The 20,251-nt window shown below is 34.6% G+C and overlaps 2 protein-coding genes across 3 annotated transcripts; one reads left to right on the forward strand and one right to left on the reverse strand.

The window, feature by feature from the left end:
- Nucleotides 1-2,678: 2,678 nt before the first annotated feature.
- On the forward strand, nt 2,679-12,646 carry LOC306857602 (chaperone Ric-8A-like). Its single transcript, XM_079397621.1, has 14 exons — nt 2,679-2,849; nt 3,516-3,601; nt 3,732-3,779; nt 4,316-4,333; nt 6,391-6,477; nt 6,557-7,152; nt 8,032-8,167; nt 8,444-8,632; nt 8,777-8,871; nt 9,391-9,541; nt 10,508-10,603; nt 10,697-10,841; nt 11,822-12,101; nt 12,176-12,646. The coding sequence occupies exons 1-14, from the start codon at nt 2,819-2,821 to the stop codon at nt 12,303-12,305; spliced, it is 2,088 nt and encodes a 695-aa protein (XP_079253747.1). The 5' UTR covers nt 2,679-2,818; the 3' UTR covers nt 12,306-12,646.
- Nucleotides 12,647-13,066: 420 nt separating this feature from the next.
- irf3 (interferon regulatory factor 3) lies at nt 13,067-19,887 on the reverse strand. Of its 2 annotated transcripts, none has more exons than XM_079397258.1 (11): nt 19,727-19,887; nt 19,355-19,543; nt 18,143-18,320; nt 18,026-18,057; nt 17,871-17,913; nt 17,709-17,774; nt 16,774-17,007; nt 16,590-16,689; nt 16,213-16,490; nt 15,791-15,912; nt 13,067-13,909 (listed from the first exon to the last, which is right to left on the reverse strand). In XM_079397258.1, exons 2-11 carry the CDS (start codon nt 19,517-19,519, stop codon nt 13,796-13,798), a joined length of 1,332 nt encoding a protein of 443 aa, XP_079253384.1. In that variant the 5' UTR covers nt 19,520-19,543; nt 19,727-19,887; the 3' UTR covers nt 13,067-13,795. The 2 variants fall into 2 exon arrangements, with proteins under 2 accessions (XP_079253384.1, XP_079253385.1); XM_079397259.1 differs by having other exon boundaries at nt 19,715-19,859.
- Between the last annotated feature and the right edge of the window lie 364 nt (nt 19,888-20,251).

Genomic DNA, 20,251 nt, shown 5'->3' on the forward strand with positions numbered 1-20,251 from the left:
CAAGCTTTCCTTTATCGCTCCACTTTTCCTGCCGTTTTGACTTGAGTCACACTTTTTTCCATCTCTTTCGTCTTTTTTTTTTTTTTTTCTCCATGCCCTTGGCACTTCAGATCCCCTCCAGTTCTGTTCATTCCCATCGGTATATGAGGTCTCTCTCTCAACGTGGTCTCCAAATAAAATCTTTTCAGACAGTCAGGAACTTCCAGGAATTTTGAGGTGTCATTTGAATTCAGCTATATAAAGGAGAGCCCTTTTCCCCTATTCTCATCCTCTTTTCTTGACTACCTAGTTTTCCCCCTTGTCCTTGTTCACTGTTTCCCTATAGACTCTATTGTGCACTTTTCCTGCTTTGGACATCTGGAGTTGTTTTCCCAGTCTGAGGAGCTGCTGGGATCCTCAAGCTCTTCAACCAAGTGCCACCTGCAAACATTTATGTACGCCATATACAAACATGTATCATATAGCGATGGCTTGTTAGATAAAGGACAGAAACACATAATTCACCTGACTCGGTTTACATTATTATTCTAGTTTGTATACGCTTTGCTGCTGTTTTCTTGTGACCGTGACATTGATATGCAGCAGGTCATGGAAATTGTAGCGTGCATCTTAAGTGGTACATTTCTGGAGGCCTAATGTGCTTTGGCCTTCTTATTAATAGACCATTTCTGCAGCTGACAAAATAAAAGTAGTGATTTATGGTTTAAACAAACTCAAAGACTGATTGATATTAAATATAGGTCTTCACACCATTAAAAATAAAGGTTCCAAAAATATGTTTTTGCAGTGATACCACAGAAGAAATAGTTTGGGTTCTTCAAAGAACCTTTCAGCAAACAGTTCTTTTTTTCTCTCTCTTATTTTCTAAGTGCGAAGAGCAATTTAATACTATAACATATAACATTTTATGGAATGGAAAGATTCTGTGGATGTTAAAGATTTTTCACGGAACAGTAAAGAATCTTGCATTTCTTGCATTTTCCTATTTAATTAGTATTCTACATAAATAAATAGATTATTTCTACATAAATGTTATTATAATCGTTAAAGAACTTTTTATACATGTTATATATATTTTATACTACTAGCAAGACATTTACATTTCACACTCATTGGAGTAACATTTTGGGTAGCATCAATAAGTGTTGTTATAGTTAATTAAAGGTAAAACGATGAATATAATTTATTATATTTATTTGTATAATTATTAAAATTCATATTATTTGGCAATTGAAAATAAAACACTAATAAAAATGAGAAAGACATATAACATAATTACTAAAACTTAAACTAAAATTAAAAATAAACAAACACAGACACAAATACACTGAAACCAAAAACAACAGTATTTAATGGTCATTTTCATGGGAACTATAGACGTAGACATCATAGAAGTCACTTACCGTTTTATGTGTTGTGAAGTTACTGGCTTTAAAATCTCCTAAAAATAGAATTAGAAAAACATACGCTACATAAGATTTTTTTTTGTTGTTGTTGTTCCTGGTAACAATTGACAGATGTTTGTGACTTTTAATCTGATTCACCTCTTGACTCACTGAGCACGACACAATCACTTCTTGTCAAGAGGATGTAAATGGCAGGTGTGGATGCAGGATTTGAGTAACACTTGATTAAGGGCAGAAGAGGTGCTGTTGTTTGAGCACGTATTGCTGTGTACGCCAGTTTGTTGCGATAAAGGTGACAAGGGTTTATTCTCATGCGAATTGCTGTGTGTATCATTTCAAACATATCCCTATCTTTTACAAACACATCCTGTTGTTGATTTCCAACCAGTGCCACTGGGTGTATTGTGTGTAATTTAGTTTTTTATTTTGGCCACTAGGTACTGATGTGCATCCTGACAGGAAACACATTGCTCAGTTACATGACAGATCCACAAGCACTGTTTTACTGCACTTACTATGTTAAATGTTCATTCACACAACACACACACACACACACACACGCATGTAAATGTCATAACCTTTTACTATATGGCCCATATGAGCTAAATGTAGAAATACATGCCTCTAACATGTACCATATGGATAAAATAAACTTTAATAACCCAGTATTATATTATTAACATTTGTAAATCAGAATTGCAAACTTGGCCTTCTGGGAAGATATAGAGTAGTTTATTTTCCATTATAATGTACTGTGGACTGAAACTGTACTTCATCAAGATAATTAATGTTCAACAATTATCTCTTTCGTTATAGAATAACTGATATTTTAAGTCAACGTGATTCAATTTGAACTATGGCTTAGGAAAAGCTGAAACTATGGTTAAAATGTTTTTGTGTGTTTAAAAGGGAGCCCATAAGACAACATTGAATAAAGATTATACCTTTTAAAACCGGTTTCTTTCTTCCAGCTTTAATGCGGTGAATTGTTTATTAAATAGTAAATTAACATTTATTTTAAATCAACTAAATTCAATTTTAACCATGGCTTAGGACAAGCTAAAACTATTTAAAACTAAAACCGGTCAACTAACTGAAATCAATTGAAGGTCACGATTTTCTATCGAACTGTCACCTTGTGGTTATTGTATGTCTCTGCACATGGACTGGATCTGCTGTAAGGTTATTTATAGTGCGAGTGAACAGAGATGAAGTGAAAAGACATTAAAGGATTAGAGCATAACTAATGCACTGCAGGATTAAAGACAAACGGGAGTCGAGACCGAGCTGGAGGTAAACAGAGACAGAAAATAACTGAGAGAGAGCTAGATAAAAGGCCTGCAGCTAAAGACAGCGACTGATTCAAATCCTATAGAAATCAAAGATTACGGTTCCAGAGCACTGCATCCTGCATGGCACACTCAGGTGAAGACACGCTCACAGGTAAGAGGATGAACTAATGCAAATATTAAGGACACAAATGTTTTGGTTGGAGTGGAAGAACATCTGGAATTTAATTATTTTACGTTTTTAATGTGGAAATTCCATATTCATGAGGATTCGATTTTGCCATTTCAATTATTAATATAAACATTTATTAATAAATTTATATAAATATGTAAAAGTCTGTAAATATATATATATATATATGTAATTGCAATATTATATGTATAATATTACTTTTATGTAAATGACAAATTATTAATTGATTACATGTTTTACATTTATTATTAATTCTGAATCACATTTTCTAAATGAAATATTACATTTTATATAGTAAATGATATACAGTATATTTTATTTATAATTTATGTAAATTACGAATGATTACATCTATTACATTAAATGAATCATTACATTTGTTTATTATACATTTTTAATAAAAAAAATGAATTGACAATGTTATTATAATAGAATATTTTCGTTTGTTTTTGTACATTTTTTGCTTTAATAATAATTGAATCATTTTTTACATGAAATATTTCTTTGATTTGGAAAACTGTTCATTTTCGCAGATTTTTAATGCTGTCAGATTTCTGTGCCCCACCTTACGTGTTTTTGACATGATTTATAGTTTATGTATGTGCGTGCGTTTGTGTTTTTGTGCAGCGATGAATATAGAGAGGATTATCGAGTGTATCAGAGAGGACGATCAGAAGGGACTGAGGGCAGAACTACAGCAATTTAATCGAGAGGTACTTACAATTAACCAAAGTCCAGTGGATCCAAAACCAATGTATTACCAAACAATCTACTTTGCTGTGTACCCAAAACTCACATTATGTAACTGCTCTTCTCTAATTCAGCTTTTTCACTCTCTTCTAGTATGCACAGTGTTTCTTCTATGATTCGGAGGAGAGGGAGAGAAGAAAAGTAAGAGATATTTGAGTGCAGTTACACATACACATTCAGAAATGAGGTCTTCTCTAACTGTGCTCATATTAAGATTTCTGTATATGAATGCCATAGAAACCGTGCCGTTTTCCTCTGGGCAGGAAATATTCCTGCATGTTGTTTGCTGATACTGCAGTCGACTTGATCCTCGGCCTGCAGCTCATTAATATTTAGACCATAATCTCCCTACTAAATCCAAACCAGATAGCAAGTCAGTGTTGATGTGTGTACCTTAATCACATTGAATTAACATTACAAAGTGATGCTGGTTTAGTATAATTTTTGAGTTATGCTATGATGCTGATTTTACCAAAATGATGGTTTGGATGAAATCTCAACATTATATCTCTATCCGGGATATATCTCTCTCTTCCTGGTCGGTTAGCTCTGTTACTGATTGTTAAAACACAAAACTCACACTTATACACACATTTGACAGAATACATATTTTCTTTGGGTTGGTTGAATAACTTTCTTATTTTTCTGTTGTTTGGCTGCTTGTTCAATCTGAAAAGAGGCTGGAGCTGGAAGAGGTATTGTTTTCTTTTCTTTTTAAAGATACACTCTTGAATTTTCTAAGGCTACTTACATCCTGAAAAGGATTCGACAGTTTTTAACCCTCTGGTGGTCTTTAGCCATTTTAAACGGAACAATCTTACCTTCTGAATTATTTTATTGTTTATTTTAGTTTATTTTACATTTACATTTAGTCATTTAGCGGATGCTCTTTATCCAAAGAGAATCACAATCAAAGCAATCAAACCCAATAATATGCAAATGATGTTTAGTTTATTTAATTTTATCAGAATGATACAAACTTAAAAAAAAAAAGTCGTGACGTATTGTCAAGTATGGTGACCCATACTCGAAATTGGTGCTCTGCGTTTAACCCATCCAAGTGCACACACACAGCAGTGAGTAGTGAACAAATGCGCGCACACACACACACACACACACCGTGAACACACACCCGGAGCAGTGGGCAGCCATGCTGCGGCCCGGGGAGCAGTTGGGGGTTCGGTGTCTTGCTCAAGGGCACCTCAGTCGTGGTATTGAGGGTGGAGAGAGCGCTGGACATTCACTCCCCCCACCTACAATCCCTGCCGGCCCGAGACTCGAACCCACAACCTTTGGATTACAAGTCCGACTCTCTAACCATTAGGCCACGACTTCCCCACTTTGTGACTATTGTGGCACTTGCTATATAAAAGACTATATGGTCTTTAAACAATAGTCACACTTGTTATCTTCGTGGTCAAATATAATCGCCATATGAATTAAAAAGGAAATACAAAAATGTGGAGCCGTATATGTGGGGGGGGGGGGGGGGTACAATCTACAAATCATGCTGAAATGGATCATGTCTAAATATATATCCAAATGCTAATCTATTCAAAGTAAGTAATTATGTCTCAAAATGCGCTTACAGGAAACTAGGGATCACAGTGCGTATATTTATATACTATATTCTATTATATATTATAAAATTATAAATAAGTATATTAAAGGCTATAAAGGCATCTAGTGTTGCATCATGGTATTACATATGATTTTCTATATTACTCCAACCAGATGGCAGGAATCTGCCTAGGATTTTCTGTTGTTAATAAATTGATAAATATATTAATATGAATAATATGCAATATTTATCTAATATTTGTATTATTTTATATAGACATAATTACTTTTTCCAGCCAAACTCATGTAAAAAATCATATACATCCATTTAATGTTTTTCCTAAAATCTTTGTTTGCTGTTTTGATTTTTCTGATTTTTATTTTACTTACATTTTAATAAAATGTAAGTATTTTAAGAATTTACACATGTATTTATTATTAAACATTTTGGTAATGAATGCAGAAAACCTGAATTTGATTTCATTTAAAATTTTAATTTAAGTCATCTTTTAAAATGTAATTTGAACAATTCCATTCATTTTTTAGCAAACAAATGCCTTTGATTTATTTTTAGTTTTACGCCGTATAATTTGAAATATATTTATGTAATTTCATATATAGTCATAAATACATACTTTAGAGATGAATATTGTCTAGTACTATGAAATAGCCTCAAAATACAAATCATTAAAGAATAAATATCATTGAAGCAAAATATATTCTAATCATTCAATTAAAACATAATGTTATGCTTATTGTCCTCAGTCTGTTTTGACCGTCTTTAAGAGACAGCTCACCCAAAAATGAAAATTGTGTCATGATTTACTCCCCTTCATGTGGTTTCAAACCTGTATGAGTTTCTATCTTATGTTGAACACAACAGAAGACAGTTTGGAGGATGCTGGTAATCAAACAGTTGATGTGTCCTCATTCATTTCCACAGTATTTCTTTCGTTTGGTTCTTCGAAATTCTTCAAAATAGCTTCTTTTGTGTTCAACATAAGAAAGCAACTCATACAGGTTTGAAACGAGAGGAGGGTGAGTAAATCATGACACAATTTTCATTTTTGGGTGAACTATTCCGCAAGAACACCAGAGGGCTAAAGGTGTACAATTTCTGCATTGCTAGCGACACCCATAACTTGCGGTATGTTCCCGTAATACTTTGTGTTGTTGTTTTTGTTCTCTGCAGTTCCGAAAGAATAAAGTGCGGGATTATGTGTCCGACTCAGATTCAGACTATGATGAATCCAGCAGCCCAGAAGTCATTTTGAGACAGGTAACCTTGACTCTTCTAAAGAAATACACACCTAAACCTCATTTTAAAACCAGTTTCCGCCTTTGTTTCATTCCCCCAGGCTCTGGTTACGGTTTTGATCAGGTTCCTCCAGACTGAACCGCAAGGGCGTGTGCTGAAAGCATGCCTGAGATCCTTACGGATTCTCTCGAGGGACAAAAAGGTTTTGGGCCCTCTGATCACTGACAGAGCGCTTCTCACTCTAGCACACCTGGGCGGCATCAGCCACGCACCTGTTCCCAAAGAAGACACCGATGGTGACTCTGACTCCTATAATGACATCATCGAGGCTATTTCTGAGAGCAAATTGGGTCGAGCGGATGAGGATGATCACGGCGGCGAGGAAGATGACGGTTCTGAGGCTGTAAGCAGTGAGGTGAATGACCCTGTGGTCTGGGGCCAGAGAGATTGGTGTGGCGGTCGCAAGGCCAGCACGTTTTCAAACATGAGCCTCGGACCTTCCCGCAGGAGGAGCAGCGTCTTCAAAGCCCTCACGCCTGGTAAAAGAGACAGCAGAGGAAGCCTGGGAGGAGGAGAGGAAGAGGAGGAAAAAGAAGAAAAGGTCGATGATGAAGTCAACAGGAAGGAAGTCATGAAAATCTTCTGTAACATTGTTTACAATAGTGCTTGGGCACAAGAGAGAGCCAGCGAACTCAGGTTCGAGCCATTTCAACTTACAGTTTCAAATTCTAACGTCCTTCCTCGTGAGTTCTGTGAAGAATGCAAATTAAATTTGTGGTTCCCTCACTATACAAAGCTCCCTTTGAAATGCCCGTGGAGGAGGAAGAGGGTTTTTGCTGTCAAAGTGTGCAGTTACGACATCTACCAGCAGGGGTTTAACTTGTGATTAAAAATTGTATTTACTTTATTTATTCTGTGTATTGCATTTCAATTTTTCCAGATTCTGTTTTAATGGTTTAATTAGATTTTAATAATCAAAAAGGAATTGAATTCAGTTAACAGAATCAGTTGAATCATAATCAACTGAATTCATAAAATGTTAGCAATTTTCTAATTTATTATTATTATGTTTACAGTGATAGTGCCCTATGACATTTTATTTATTTATTTTCAGAAATTCCGTGTCATCTGTTTTAATTTTTCTGTATTTTAGGATTTAATACAAATTTATTATCAAAAATGTTGGTAATTAAACATATTAATATATATATATATCACCCTTTTGCTGTTTAAGATTCACATGCACTTATTGTACAGCCCTAATTTTGATTTAAACATCTCAAGTTTTCCAAATTCTGTGACATGCCGTGATAAATTCCTTTTTTTTTTTATGACCGGATTCCATCTGCGTTTTCATGTTAACCAGTGAAAGCTTGACCATTGAGTTACAAGTCATTTCTGAAATCGCTAAGTAAAGTTAGTTTTGAACAAAAAGGCATATGAGCTAATGCAATGAAATCCATACATTTTATGTGTTACTGAAGTGTTTTGGGGGACACAGTATTCAATTAAACGAAATATATTTGCATATCACAAGCTGTTTTCTCTTCTTTCCAACTGTTTGCTGTTTTTCAGTCTCCTCTGTGGTCTGACAGAAAAGCTAAATAAGGAGTTTCAGTCTGCATCTTCTCCTTGTGGTCAGTTTTACGCACTCCGGTTGATGTTTTTACTGACGGCGTTGAGACCCGAACTCAGAGCACAGCTGAAACAAGTATCTACATTTTCTTCTTCTATAAGTACATTTTCAGCAAATCTGCTATTATATCATGTAAACTAAGATTTGAGATGTTGACGTTTTCTACTCATCAAAGTATTCTGAAAAACAAATGTATCACAGTTTCCGCTAAAATATTGAGCAGCACGGCTGTTTTAACATTTATAATGCAGCCTCGGTGAGCAGAAGATACTTTTTATTTTCAAAGACGTTAAAATATCCCAAGCCCAAACTGTTTTAATGTACATGCATTGATCTCTTCTTAATTTGCAGGAGGGAGGAGTGCCGCTGTTGACCACAGTGCTGGAGAAGAGTTTATCAGTACAGTGGCTGGAAGAGTATGAGGTCGTGCTGGATCCTACAGCACCTCCTATAAGTGTGGAGGACTCACAGCAGGCTCAGGAGGCCCTCAAGATCCTTTTTAATATCACACACAGCACACACACTCAGGAACCTGAAGAGGTGTGTGTATGCAGACATTATCACACTCACCTCCCTTACAGACAACTACTATGACAGATGGTGATGCTATAGTACGGTAATTAAAACCCCACACAGTGTGCTGAATGAACTGATAGAAGATCAATGCTCTCTTGTGTCTGTCAGGGAGATGCGTCTCTCTATCGTCACCTGGCTGCAGTTTTGTGTCACTGTCTGATAGTGTCCTGTGAGGAGGAGGAAGCTGCAGATGAATTAAAGGGGTTAGTGTTGATAAATATTGTTGATTGTTAAAAATGTAACAAAAGCCCAGTCAACGGCATCTGTAGCATTCATTTTCCACTACTTCAAAATGTTGATACTTTCGACTTTCAAATATAATTCAAATATCCGAACACTTTACTGGCATGATTCACAAGATCAAGACAAAAAATACACAGAAAGAAGTAGTGCACATATTAATTTGGCTGACAGATGTGTAATAGTCTTCCCTTGCGTCTGATCTGTTTGTTGCAGTAAAAAATAAAAAAGAGGAATTAGATGTGACTTTTTCAAAGTATCTCTCTCTCTCATATCTCTAAACTGATCACATTATGTAGTTCTCTTTAGCCAGTGTCACTGTGAGCAGTGAAGCCATGTTTGTCTGTGTCTGCTTTTCTCCATCATCTCCAGTCATATGAGCGATTCATGTAAATGCTTTCTACATTTTAGTTGGATTTATAAAGTGACACAGGGAATGATTTCATCACAGGCTTGTCCTGATCTCTCTCCTGTGCTCTCAGGCATGCGGCGAATATGCTGTCTGCTCTCCCGTTGAGCTGTCTAGACGTTCTGGTTTCTGTGCCTCTGGCTCCAGACTCACACCAGATGAATGGAGCCAACATGGACTGTGTGCACAACCTGCTCGTGTACATGGAGAGAAAACTGGAGCAGGTGAAGAGAGAGTGAAGGGAAAGGATCATATTTTCCTTGATATGTTGAGATTGAATCATTCATTAATATATAAATCAGTGTAATTTCCAGACTTTTACTTTCAGCTCCTAACTATCCTGAACTGTGCTGTATGTGAAAGGCAGTGGACAAGACAATTAAAAGTCTAATTTACGCCTTAAAGAGACTTAAAAAAAATCAGTCAATATTAATTACTAACAAAAGTTTGAGGTTGGTAAATTTCTTATGCTCACAGACGCTGCATTTATCTAAAAAAAAAAAAAAATGCATAAAATCAGAAATGTTGTGAAATATTATTAGTATTTAAAAGAACAAATTTGTGTTATAATATATTTTAAATTGTAATGTATTTCTGTGATCAAAGCTGTATTTTCAGCATCATTACCCCAGTCTTCAGTGCCACATGATCCTTCAGGAATCATTATAATATGCTGATTTGCTGCTCAATAAACATTTCTGATTATTATCAAAAACATTGGAAACATGCTTAATATTTCTATGGAAACTATTATACTTTTTTAGGATACTTAATGAATAGAAAGTTCAAAAGAACATAATTTAACAGCAAAAATCTTTTGTAACATTATAAATCTCTTTACTGTTACTTTTGATTAATTTGATGCAGTCTTGCTGAATAAAAATCTTGTAATTTCTTAATTTAAAAAAAAATATATATATATCTTATTTACTGACCCCAAACATTTGAATGGTAGAATTGTAGTCATTTTTAATGCAGTTTTATTTATTTTGTTAAAATTTGAACAATTTGGAGCATTTCATTCTAAAGGGTTAGAAAGGATGAAAAAAATATATTTTTATATCGTTTTTTTTTTTCGACAATAAAACCTGGTCTTTAATAGTGAACCTCAGAGAGAAACATTTTTACAAATCATGTTATGCTTGTTATTTGTGACTTTTTTTTTTAACACCGTGATGTTTCACATGCAGGGTGAAAAGGTCAAAGAGAGACTGACCCCTGTGCTGAATTTACTGAGCGAATGCTCTAGAGCTCACAGAGACACAAGACTCTACCTCAGACAACAGGCATGACTGCTATTTTACATTATTATCAGGAAACACACTGTCTAAAAATACTTTTTCATCAAATTGTATCTTTTTTTTTATTATTGAGTGCAGATCCTGCCTCCATTAAGAGATGCCAGCTCTAAACCTGAGAAGGGAAACACCCTGAGGAATCGTCTGGTCAGACTGATGACCCACCTGGACACTGAGCTCAAACACTGCGCTGCTGACCTGCTCTTCGTGCTGTGCAAAGAGAACGGTGATGCACAGAAACACATATTAACCACAAATACCTCTCAATATTCTGACAAAAATACAGAATTTCACCCCCAAAAACACATAATCTTAAAAAAAAATTTTTTTTTGCTGTGATGCCATCTGAGTTTACATCACACAATTCAGTTTTTTAGTTTTTGCCATGGAATGAAATATAAAAAAGGTAACTGCAACCTTTTATCTCACAATTATGACTTTTCTTCTTAGAATTGATCATTTGTATCTTGCAGCTGTGAAATAAAGTCACAATTACCTTTTAATTTTTTTTCTTTTTTTTCTTTTCATTTTCCATATTAAAGAATAATTTTTTCTTAGCAATAAGATTTAATATTATTGTATTATGTGACCCTGGACCACAAAACCAGTCATAAGCAGCACGGATATAATTGTAGAAATAGTCAAAAATACATTGTATGGGTCAAAATTATTGATTTTTCTTTTATTTTATGCTACAAATCATTAGGACATTAAGTAAAGATCATGTTCCATGAAGATATTTTGTAAATTTCTTACCTTAAATATATGAAAAATGAATTATGCATGGCTAAGAACTTAATTTGAACACTTTAAAGGTGATTTTCTCAGTATTTTTTTTTTTTTTTTTTTTTGCAACCTCAGATTCCAGATTTTCAAATAGTTGTATATCTCGGCCAAATATTGTCATATTGTAACAAACCATATATCAACGGAGAGCTTATTTATTCAGCTTTCATATAAATCGATACATTTACCCTTATGACTAGGTTTGTGGTCCAGGGTCACATATTTAATATTTTATTAGCATTAAGATTAAGCAATTTTATTATTATTATGTTTTATTTATTTTAATTTGAATAACCTGAATAACAAACTATAAAGAACCTTTTGTTCAATGGATGTTAAAGGTTCTTTATAGAACCATAGGTGCTAATAAAGACCCTTTATTTTTAAGAGTCTATGTGTTTTTTCCCTTGGCTACTCCAGTTAGGCGTTTCGTGAAGTACACTGGATATGGAAATGCCGCTGGGCTCCTGGCCACTAGAGGCTTGCTAGGAGGTCAAAGGTCAAAGGCCACATCATCAGGCACACAGTACTCTAGCAATTCGGACTCGGACACCGAGGAGTACCGTCAGATTAAAGACCGAGTGAATCCAGTGACGGGACAGGTGGAGGAGGAGCAGCCCGATCCGATGGAGGGAATGACAGAGGAGGAGAAAGAGGAGGAGGCTCACCGGCTCATCAGTCTTTTTAACAAACTCTCAAAGTAAGGAACTTCAACCACTGAAAACGCCAGTAAATACATACTGCTTTAATACTCTCATATCTTTTCTTAAACAGGGATAATATGATTCAGCCAATGGGATTGAACGAAGAAGGTCAGCTGGTGCCGCTGTCGGAGCTCAGGGACCTTTCAATGGAGGAGAAGAAATCTGAGGAAGAACATGACGACCTGGAGAACGTGGAGTAGAAACTGACTAGATCAAAAAAAATATATAATAATTTAATAATATATCTAGTTTTAACAGTTTATCGCATAACCTCACCTGAACATACCCTTAAATATTACCTGAATATATCTAATTAATTAAGACACTTTAATTAATTAACGCACAACCGGTCTCAAAAGTTTGGATCAATGAAAATTTTAAAATAAATGAATAATTTTATTTAGCATGGACACAAAAAATTTATCAAAAGTGACAGTGAAGATTTGTGATGTTACAGAAGATAAAACATTCAAATGTATTAGTTTTCACAGAAATAACTGATCTCAACATTGATAATAAACAGAAATATTTCTCAAGCAGCAAATCAGCATATTAGAATGATTTCTGAAGGAACAGTCTGGAGTAATAATGCTGAAAATCAGCTTTGATCACAGCAATAAATTTACATTTTAAAATATTAAAAATAACATTAAAATAGAGAATTGTTACAGTATTTCTTATCAAAGACAAGCGGTATTGGTGGGCATAATAGACGTTTATTAACATTAAAAAATCTTACCAAACTTTTGAAAGGTAGCGTATATATATATATAAATAATAAAGATTACATCATAATTATTCAATTAGTCAATGCATTTATGTGTTGTGAAAGACTCTATGTTCTTTAAATGTTCATTTCTTTTCTGTGAATGTAGAATCAGTGGTAAAAGTTAGATGTATCCACTAGTAATCTCACCCTCTCCACATAGCTGAATATTAAATATTAAACTTGCGTGTGAACCGGTTTGACTGATTTATTGCATAGAAGTAGCTCAAATGAGTCACTCACAAATCTGATATTTTAGCTTGCAAGCAGGTTTTATTCTTCAAAATCAATATCTTTCCAATTAAATGTTTGGAACGGATCATAACAACAACAATGTATATTGTAGAATAGAAATTTTCTTGACTTTTCCATGACACTGAAGAACAGGCCTGGAAAACACATAAAAAATCCCTGAAATGTCCAGGTTTTTCATAACCACAATACTAAGTGCAAACCTCTTCATTCATATCAGCTGAAAAGAAAGCTGAAGAAACACAGCATGTCAGTGGAACAACAGTTCAGATTACTGTCAAAGATACAATAACAATCAAATTTAGGCCAAGAAAAGACTGAAGAGCATACTGTAACTAGACATCATCGTCATCATTCACAATATTGTGTAAGAGAACTGTGGTAGTGTAAAACAGACATTAGACTTGGATTTTAGCAGTTTTTTCATTCTTGTTCTTTCATCATAGCAAACAAAACAACATATATTTTAAAAATGACTGCACTTGTAAACTTATCTTTGTATTTTTATCTGTAGGATCATTGCAATTCCTTTGTACCGTCACTGAAATTCTGCTCTCCAGTATTAGTCCACACACCTTCAATAAATGCAATTAACAATGGAGTCACCTCTAAGTAAACTGTTTAAGAAACTGCTTCAATTTAGGAGCCCAGTAAGTGTGCAGTCAAGTCTTTCTAACACAACTCCATCATTTGCTCCAGAGAGAGCTGGAGCTCCACTGACTGCAGTGAAGACGCCCCGTTTGCAACAGCCATCGTCTTCAAATCCTCCAGTGAAGTCAGAATAACCTAAACAAACAATAGAACGAGAACATGAATGGGAAAGATGAAGAGAAAACATGATACATTTTTTATTTTATTTATTCAAATTATAACATACATTTGATATGCAAAAATATGAAATTTGGTGCAGATGTTGATATTTACAGTGGCATGCAAAAGTTTGGGAACCCCTTGCAGAATCTGTGAAAATGTGAATAATTTTAACAAAATAAGAGAGATCATACAAAATTCATGTTATTTTTTATTTAGTACTGTCCTGAGTAAGATATTTTCCATAAAAGATGTTTACATTTAGTCCACAAGACAAAAAAATAGCTGAAATTATTAAAATAACCACATTCAAAAGTTTGCGAACCCTTGGTTCTTAATACGGTGTGTGGTTACCTGGATGATCTACGACTGTTGTTTTGTTTTGTGAGTCCCTTGTTTGTTCTGAACAGTTCAACTGAGCACTGTTCTTCAGAAAAATCCTCCAGGTTCTGCAGAATCTTCAGTTTTCCAGCATCTTTTGCATATTTGAACCCTTTCCAGCAGTAACTGTATGATTTTGAGATCCACCTTTTCACGCTGAGGACGATTGAGGGACTCAAACACAACAATTAAAAAAGGTTCAAACATTCACTGATGCTCCTGAAGGAAACACGATGCATTAAGAGATCAAGGTAAATTGTACTTCATTTGTCTTCCAGGAAACATGCAAGTAGCTTCTGTTGCTTCCGAAGGCCAGTACTAAATGGAAAAATATATATATTTCTACAAAATAAGAAATATTTGGACATCTTCATTCTGTTCAAAAGTTTTCACCCCCGGCTCTTAATGCATCGTGTTTCCTTCTGGAGCATCAGTGAATGTTTGAACCTTCTTTAATTGTTGTGTTTGAGTCCCTCAATCATCCTCAGTGTGAAAAGGTGGATCTCAAAATCATACAGTTACTGCTGGAAAGGGTTCAAATATGCAAAAGATGCTGGAAAACTGAAGATTCTGCAGAACCTGGAGGATTTTTCTGAAGAACAGTGCTCAGTTTAATTGTTCAGAACAAACAAGGGACTCATGAATAACCATCACAAAACAAAACAGTCGTAGATCATCCAGGTAACCACACACAGTATTAAGAACCAAGGGTTCCCAAACTTTTGAATGTGGTTATTTTAATAATTTCAGCTATTTTTTTGTCTTGTGGACTATATGTAAACATATTTTATTGAAAATATCTTACTCAGGACAGTACTAAATAAAAAATAACATGCATTTTGTATGATCTCTCTTATTTTGTTAAAATTATTCACATTTTCACAGATTCTGCAAGGGGTTCCCAAACTTTTGCATGCCACTGTATATGGTCAAAAAATAAGATGAAATTGTGATGTAAATCAGTGAGACTTTTATCACAGCATGAATGCATATAAATCACTCTATATGTCCTAATAGTATGTATTAAGGTCATTGCACACTGAGTCTGAAATTTTCGCACGTTAAAAATGTAATAAATACAACCTCATGTTGTGTCAATCACGTTTTCATACTGCCTCCGACACTTTCGTCCGTCATTAAAAAAATCGGATCAGGATGCGTTTTTGCATCCGTAGCAAGCATTTTGATAGGAAAGGATGACAAATACGAAAGAAAAAAAATTTTCGGACTCAGTGTGCAAGGATTTTATTTAATGCAACATTTTTAGAATTATACTATAGGCATTTTACTCGCTATAAATGTGTGATCTATCAATCAGATGACAGAAAGCATGTACTAGATTACATGTTTTGATCATGTCGATAATTTAGGAGCCTTAGAAATAGGCATATAATAAAGTAGGGCTTGTGGTTTCAACAAATATATATTTTAAATATTAAAACAATAAATAAAAAACTGAATTTGCTCAGTCCTAACCTCTATCATGATGAGTTTCTTCTCCCATGGCTTCATTTTGGGGTCAGGCCACTTCTCTCCCAGAAAGAAGTAAAGAGTGCAGGAAGGAGATTCTCGGCTTGTCTGCATAAACTCCATCAAACCTAAAGGAATGACATCCAGCACATCTTCCAAGTGACCAGTCTAACATACAAGAATCATCCATAGCTGAACAAATACACCATTTAATTTGAATTTAACAAACAAACATAAAACTAAATGTAATCATGCTACATGACCCATGTGTAAATTCTGTAAAAAGGCATTTTTATACCATTTTTGTACTCATGTTCATATACGGAAATAGACTTCTATCATGTAATAATATGATTTTCAAAAATTTAATCAATAATCTTCATTAAAATGGCTGGGAGAAATCTGCCATTTAACACATTATAACTAACCTGATATATAATCTCTGAAGAAGTAGATGGCTTCAGATGTGTTTTTGGAGAGCTCTCTGGGTGTCTGGCTGTTTTCGTGTTTGCATAGACCCCAGTAGATCCTGCTCAATCCCCAACGGTGACCCCAAACCACGCCATCCAATCTCCTGACCTCCAGACCCCCCAGATTGTTCAGAATTTCGTTTGTATGCTTGGCCTGGATCTGATCCAGAATACCTTCTGGAATAGGTAGTTGGACCACTGGTAGATCAGCACTGTCCATCAAGTTGGACTCGTCCCTGTGGGAGTTAACAGTATACCGTTAGGCTTTCATCTGTATGAAACATAACCAGTGGTGCTAATTTGAAGATCAATGAATCAAGTACAAAAATACCAACATGTTTCCCTGATACATCAGTCTGAAACCAGTGGCATTCTCCACCAACTGTTCCTTCACCTTCTTCCCTTTGTAATAAACCTTAATCTGAAAAAATGTCTCTGTGAGGAATAGAAATAAAGCTGTGTGAGTAATCAAACCCCAGTAATTGATGTGAATATGTGATGATCTTAGGATCCACCTACCCAGTTTTGGCATAGGAATGCTATCCTGATGACCCACACCTTCACCGTCCGGTTGATACACAGCCGTCGCCCCTTCAGGCGGCGAAATCTGCCCCAGACCACCAACACCAACTTCAGGTGAAGAAAAGGGCACATGAGTGTCCATTATCTGATAATCTAATGGACTGGTTTCTGGGAAGAGTCCTTGATCTTCGAGCCCCAGATATAACTGATCTGGATTCCAAACTTCATGAACTGGAACAAAAATGAAAAGGCTGTACACATACACAGTAAACCGCCCTTTAAATCATTATATATGTGTCTTATGCTCACCAGTGCTGCACTTATTACAAAATTAATACAATTTTTGCAGTTTTAATATATAAGTCTAATTTATATCACACATTTAGGATGATTTCTGAAGGATCATGTAACACTGAAGACTGGGATAATGATGCTGAAAATTCAGCTTTTGATCACAGCAATAAATTATATTTTAAAAAATATATTCATATAGAAAACAGTTATTTTATATAGTAATAATATTTGGCAAAATTACCATTTTACTGTATTTTTTTATCAAATAAATAAAGAAATGCAGAATTGATGAGCATATAAAAAATCATAATTATTCCATTTGACAGTATGTATATTTATTTTAATATACAATATAATAATTTTATAATAAAAATATATAATAAACTTGTGTCCATCCAGGATGGATGGATATATAATAAAACTATAGTGTCATATTTGTTTATTTAAAAGTACTTTATTGGCACGATTGTAAAAAACCTTCTATAATACTACAGTATAAAATACTATATGAAACATTATCCAACCATATAGAGACTAAAATAAAGGTAATCAAATCAATTCATCTACACCATATAATGCTTTGTACTACAACCTGCTATAATGAAAATACAATATATTTTTGAGTATTTTGAATCTACCTCGTGAGGGACTTTCCTTAAGGTTTAGTCCTGTGAAATCTTGCTCCAAACCTTGGGGTGGATGTGCTAAGAAATATAAAAATAAAACACACTGTCATCACAATGTAAGGCCTCACAAATGTATATAACAAATGCATGGCTGGGTATAAAATGCTGTCTTACTAGAGAACACGTCGCTATCCTCCACATACAGATCTGGTGAGAACTAAAAATGGAAAACAAATTTCCCAAGTCTGTGTGTATGTCTTATCTGATGCAAGAGGCTTGAGGGTGCTTTAAAGAAAAAAACAGACAAATGTGATGAAACAGATACTCACATCAGTCTCTTGAGAGCCCTCGGACCCTGAAGCTGGAGAGGAGAGAAAACAAATATCAGATTTAACAGTTCAATCAATCTTCTTAATGGCAGCGAGCACAAATGTAATGCTTCCTACCTGCAGAATGAGGTTCAGATGGAAACTGATAGATTTTATGTGGATCAGCGGCATCGTTCTTGTTGTCAGATATCATCTTGAAGCCTTTTGCACGAAGAGCGCTACGGAAGTTTCTCTTCCAAACAGAGGGATCTCCATTTACCCTGCCATCTCCAGCGGCGCTCGTCTGAGCCCATGCCTGACGGGACAAAATACACATTACGGCAGAAACAGCACTGTGGTTATAACCCTGTCTGCTCTGATGGTAATACCGTGGGTCTGTAATTTATACTTTTGTAGTGAATGATGTATTTATCCAAGATACTCCAAACAAATTCTACAATGCATTACTTCCATTAAATGTAATATGTGGTGTTGCTTGATTATAATAAATATAAATGTATAAATGCTGATTTTAATGGTAGTGTAGTAATTCTTTGGTAGAATATAAGGTACTAATAATATACTAAATATGCCACTGAATTACCACAGTATTATTATTAACCTTGGGGTACTTGAAATAATATAACATTACTTCTTTTTTCTCATGTAAAATACCACCCTTGTTAAAAAAAAAAAGAGTATATTTAAGTGTATTCTTGTTTTCGGACATTTACCTGCTCGTTATTTGCAATTAAATGAAAATATACCAGTTTAAATGCACATTAAATGCATTTTTGACCCATTTAGGACTTGAATACATGAATACATCTTTATGAGTCATTTCATAATTCTATTGTTTTATTATTAAAATGTATGGCCGAATGCACTGACAAGTATATCAGTACAAATATATGTTAATGTAACTTCTATTGAAACATGCCTTCTGTTTAAATATATTTGTAACACTGCTTCAAATGTGTAATTGATTTATATAATGTTGCAATTTAGTACATTTAAAAATATTACCTTTCAATGTACAGTAGTAACACACTACAGTTAAAATGACGTACAGTACTTGTGTTTTAGTGTGTTAGTCAATACATAAACGTAAGTGTACTTTTAGCACGTATAGCACAACAAAACACTTTAAAGTGAAACTTTTAATTTGACATTATTGCAAAGTGCACTATATCATAAATATTATATTACCTGTACGTACATTTACATATTTTGCAAATAGTATTGCAAGTGCACATTTAATATAATCAAACACCACAAATATGGTACAGTAATCACTGTCCTGACATAGGGTCTTCTACATAGATTAATGTATTAATGATGAATTTTGACCTTGAATATGAGGACATCGTCACTGCTGGAGTCCTGTCTTAAAGCATGCTTCCAGGGAATGCTAAACTGTCTTTGTTCTTTATTGGTCCAACACACTCCAGGATAACTTCCACTTTGGATTTGTTCACACAGCCAGGGCACAAAGAGAGGTTTTGGTTGAGCCATGATGCAATCAAACCATCAATATACCTGCATAAAAACAAACAACAACCAAAACCATGCTCAAACATCCTTATAGTCATACACAAACTCCCACAACTGCAGCAAAAACACTCATGAACTTACAATTACTAGATACAATAAGCACTTTATCTTAGGAAGACATTGTCATCTAATAAACCGTGATATAATAACACAAACCTCGTCTCTTACCGTTCTTTAATCGAGTAAAGTCAAGCGCCTCTTGTGTTCTTCAGTGAACTCTTCAGATGTGTTTCTTTAATACTTCAGCAGTTTGTGTTATGATCAGATGTTGAACATTACTCGGGAAATCCATGTCAGTTTCGATTTCCCATTTAGACGTCATTGCACACGTCACTCCACGTGTCTTACCGTAGATGAGCACTAGATGGCGGAGACATCCACTCAAAACATACAAGTATTAAATAACATAAGTGTACGTATATCTATAATACGGTAGATATCTGTCTGTAAACTGATGCTTATGTACCCTCTCTCCCTTTTCTTGTTGATGCATGTGAAATGTTCTTTGTTATTCAGTGGGATATGGCATTGTACTTGCTTTTGTTGACAATAAAGCATACAAAAATTAAATTAAATAACATAATAGGGTTGAACAACGTAAAACTCATTATATATTTTTTAAAAAGCATATTGTTGTATTAATGACTTTAATGTTCCTAATCAGTACACTTGTCAGATTCATATATATATATA

This window comes from Barbus barbus, assembly GCF_936440315.1.
Source record: "Barbus barbus genome assembly, chromosome: 38".
In the NCBI taxonomy this organism is placed as follows: Eukaryota; Metazoa; Chordata; class Actinopteri; order Cypriniformes; family Cyprinidae; genus Barbus; species Barbus barbus.